This window comes from Ostrea edulis, chromosome 4 (genome assembly GCF_947568905.1).
Source record: "Ostrea edulis chromosome 4, xbOstEdul1.1, whole genome shotgun sequence".
Taxonomy (NCBI): Eukaryota; Metazoa; Mollusca; class Bivalvia; order Ostreida; family Ostreidae; genus Ostrea; species Ostrea edulis.
This window is the reverse complement of record NC_079167.1, coordinates 55,484,104-55,488,315: the sequence shown is the minus strand read 5'-3', so window position 1 is coordinate 55,488,315 and position 4,212 is coordinate 55,484,104. Positions and strand designations below refer to the sequence as shown.

The window sequence follows — 4,212 nt, the reverse complement described above, 5'->3', positions numbered from 1 at the left end:
TAGTTTTCATGCGCACGCGTCGATTTAATTAGTACATGTACAGTGTATATGGCAGGTAGGATGACAATCGTCAGCCAATAATGTCCAGAGCAGTTAGCACGTGTTAATTATTGCTAATTGTTTTTTCATGCGGCTTTATCAATAAATTCATCAAATACTGAATCGCCATAGCTTTCATAAGAAGTCGTAAGTATATCATTTTCTTACTTGAAATTGTTTTGTTTTTTCGTTGAGACATTTGTTTTATTTAAGATTTCACCTGTTACGTCACCTTATGTGTATGTTTACTATAATTGCTTTTAAATTGAAGAATGAATGCTTATTATTTTCTAAATCTCCTATTGAAAATATCACACAACTATGGATTGAAAAGAAATATCAAATAACTTGTTTTATATCACATCACAGCACAAATATCCCGAATGCGTGTATTTGTTATATTTTACAGGGTTTAATCTTTAAATTATATCTCTTCTTCAGATTTAATTTTGCTCAACGACTTCTGATTAAACTATGCAAAACGTCTCGTGCAACAACGAAACGATCTCAGAAGATCCAGGTTATGTCGACATAGAAAAGTTCTTAAAATTTGAAAATCTTGTTCGATATCTAATACCAATAACATTTGCATTAATAGCAGTATTGGGAATAGTAGGAAACGCACTTGTCATACATGTGTTTGTGATCTTATCAAAGAAGAAATTACAAAACACGACTAATATCCTGATTGTCAGTCTTGCCGCCGCCGACCTTCTTTTCCTTGTGTTTTGTGTACCGTTTACAGCAGCGAATTATGCGATGTCCTACTGGCCATTTGGGAACGTGTGGTGTAAAATAGTGAATTTTATGACGCATGTATGCGCATATGTTAGTATCTGGACACTGGTGCTTTTGTCGCTCGATAGATTCATTGCTGTTGTTCATCCGGTGCTTTCAAAACAAATAAGAAATTTTCGAAACACTTGTCTTCTGCTCGGTATCACATGGACTCTAATCCTTTGCGGCAACGTTCCGATTCTTTTGCAATATGGCATTTTACACTACCAGTGGATGGGTTTTGACAGGTCGTCTTGTTTGAATCTGGCGGGTCTTCGAAGTAAAATAATGTTAAAAGTTTTCTACGGTTGTTTCTTTGTGTTTGGTTACGTACTCCCGCTAACTCTGATATGTGTATTGTATGGGTTTCTGCTCAAAAGAATGTTGCACCGATCTACCGCAACTAGGCACCAGAGAAGGAGGAGCCTCCATAGAAAGAGAAGGGTGATTAGAATGGTGGTCGCTTTCGTCGTGGCATTCGCCATTTGTTGGCTACCGATTCAAGTGATGTGTATAGTCAAAACTTTTACTCATTATGAACAGACAATGGAATCTACGGCTATTTTGATGGTCGCCAACTGCATGTCCTACATCAACAGCTGTATCAATCCGGTATTATATGCATTTCTTTCCAAGGACTTTCAAAGAAGTTTTCGTAGCGGCTTTTACGAGGTGACCTCATCTAGTCAACGTCCCATTCAAGATGGCCGATAACCGCAATTTTCTTTTTTTCAAATAATCTTAACTATCAAACATTTTACAAATCATCTATCACCTGACATAGAAATACAAAACGCCAATCTGCTAAAATTGATGCAACTTTTACCCCTGGGAGTTTTGAAAATGTGATCGAAGACTACTTATTTCCGATTTGTTTACCTTTATCCATGCTCTCTAAAATTAGAATACGAAGGAGGAGTGTCATATTTCCTGATGAGTTTAAAGACATATCAACTCTATTTTATGATTGAATTTACGTATTAAAGAAAACCGGAATCATGTAATACATGTACGTTATGAGTGTATTCATCCGATAACTGCATTCACTTTCTAATAAAAAAACCAAAAACCAACTGTATTCAATAGAGTTTTTGTACCCTTGGCTTCCATATACATCTGTGTAGAAAATTTCATACAAATGTATCGGTGACCAAGGTTTTATTTTATGGAAATACCATAAACCCTAGGGGTGCAGGAATCCTGTAATTTACAATTTATGACCCCCTTCATGCGTGGATCTAGAGGGGGGGGGGGTGTCTCCACCCTGATACCAAAACCACTACCCCTGGGATCATCAAATTTACAATTTTGGTAAAGGACTACCTGCTCATTCTAAATATCTATGTAGTTTGAATATAGTATTAATAGCACTAAAGAGATGTTATCTAAGTGTTTTACACATAAAACACTATATAACAAGTTTGTCCCCGTCCTGTGGTCAGAACCACTACCCCAGGGACCATGAAATTTACAATTTTGGTAGAGGCCTTCTTGCTCTCCATCACAATGCATTTAGTTTTTATTACACGTGCGGTTCTTGAGAAGAAGAGTTTTGAAAATTGGTCAATTTTGGGCAGTTTTTGCCCTGCCCCTAAGGCCCCAGGAATGCTGGAGTCCTGAAATGTATGTCCCCCTTGTTCCAAAGATGCTTCATACCAATTTGAAAAGAATTGAACTGGTAGTTATAAAAAAGAAGTTTAAAATGTTGTAAACGGACGACAACCAATTGCAATAGGTCACCTGAGTTGAGTTTACTCAGGTGACCTAAAAAGATATATGACAGAAATATATTTTAAAGAGAAATTGAAATGAAATGTTCAAAATTCAGAAATATTACGATTTTTCTAATATGAACCAATCCCGATCGGAATTATAAAAAAAGTAGTCATAGAGAACATTATAATCAGAAAACTTCATTCCTTTGATGTAAAATGGTTTACAAAAACTACTTTATATAGGAAATTAATTTCTTGATGAACAGTGCATACAACCAGCAACAATATAATATTTTAGTGATTTCTACCAATTTTGATCGGGATCGGTAATTTTTTCTCCAGTTTCAAAATAGTGATTATATCTAAAATTTGGTAATTTCGTTTCATTTCTTCGATACATATCTTTTCTAAGTGACATGTTTTTTGAAGATTTTATCCGTAGATTAAAAAAATATTAGCAAATATTGTTTTCAATTTTTATAAATATTTTTTCTAAAAATTTAGAATGTTTGTATCTGAATCTTTTAGGCATGTTTTATTAGATATTCATATCATGCACCAAATCACAGCGAAATTTGGACTCAAGAATCTCTTATTGGCAAACAAAACACCTGCGGTGGCCGAAAGGTTAGAGCGTTCGCCCCGCATGCGGAAGGCCGGGGTTCAAATCCCGGCCGCGACAAACCTAAGTCGTTAAAACAGGTAGTGACAGTTCCATCGCCAAACGCTCGGCATCAGGTGTGAACACGGGTCCTCGGAGATGACCTTAAAACGGATGAACCGTGTCACAGTAAGTGTGGCACGCTAAAGAACCCTCACTGCTCAATGGCCGTAAGCGCCGAGCATAGGCCTAAACACCGGTCTTGGTGATGTCTCAATATGAGTGAAAAATTCTAAGCCAGATACAAATCAATTAATCAATCCGGGAAAAAATCACAAAAAATTCATATAAAATAATTGAGAGCTTCTATCACTCTTTCGATGGTTAAATCATACTTCATAAGAAGTGTATTAACGAGCCATTAAATATGATTTTAGTGTAGTGAGCTACCTTAAAAGATAATGATAATCTGCTTGTGGTGTTTCAATATTGCAGCAAGATCAGTGTGACCCTATACGTAAAGTGTCAGTTAAATGTCGACGTTATGAAACAATTACATTGTATAAAACCACACTGAAAAATACAATGGTCAAAAAATGGAGATTCCTTGTATGTTTTACCAATCCGTGAATTCCTTTGACAATCCTGCATATGGTAAGATATGGGAAGAACGTTGTAGGTGTGGAAGTGGAACAGAGCAAAAGAGACTGAGAAATGTTTTTACAGTGGTGAAGTGGAGGTGTGTACAATGTAGCCGAAAGGGTCATACATTTAAAATCAAATACATCAAAGAGCATGTGCTGAATAGATACAGAATAAAATAAGAGGTACTGTGAGCAATGTTCACTAAGAATACCACCCACTTACATGTACCCGATCTCCCAAAGGGTGTTGTTAATTAATAGGTATAAATTACCTCTTTCCCGAGTGTTAAAAAGAAAGGGCATGACAAAACCTTGGGTAGTCTCTTCTCTAGGGAGAAATGGATAAGAGATGAAATTAAATGTGCGTTTTATTATGATCTTGGATTCAAAGGGTTCAAGAATTTATGTGCTTGTCTCGGAGAAAAACAGGCAAAAT

At 36.2% G+C, this 4,212-nt stretch overlaps 1 protein-coding gene across 1 annotated transcript; it reads left to right on the top strand.

The window, feature by feature from the left end:
* Nucleotides 1-513: 513 nt before the first annotated feature.
* Nucleotides 514-1,530, top strand: LOC125669051 (allatostatin-A receptor-like). Its single transcript, XM_048903496.2, has one exon. The coding sequence runs from the start codon at nt 514-516 to the stop codon at nt 1,528-1,530; it is 1,017 nt and encodes a 338-aa protein (XP_048759453.2).
* Nucleotides 1,531-4,212: the final 2,682 nt, after the last annotated feature.

Bases quoted from the DNA above. Each gene is read 5' to 3' on its own strand.
- LOC125669051 (XM_048903496.2), top strand. From the start codon at position 514: ATGCAAAACGTCTCGTGCAACAACGAAACGATCTCAGAAGATCCAGGT.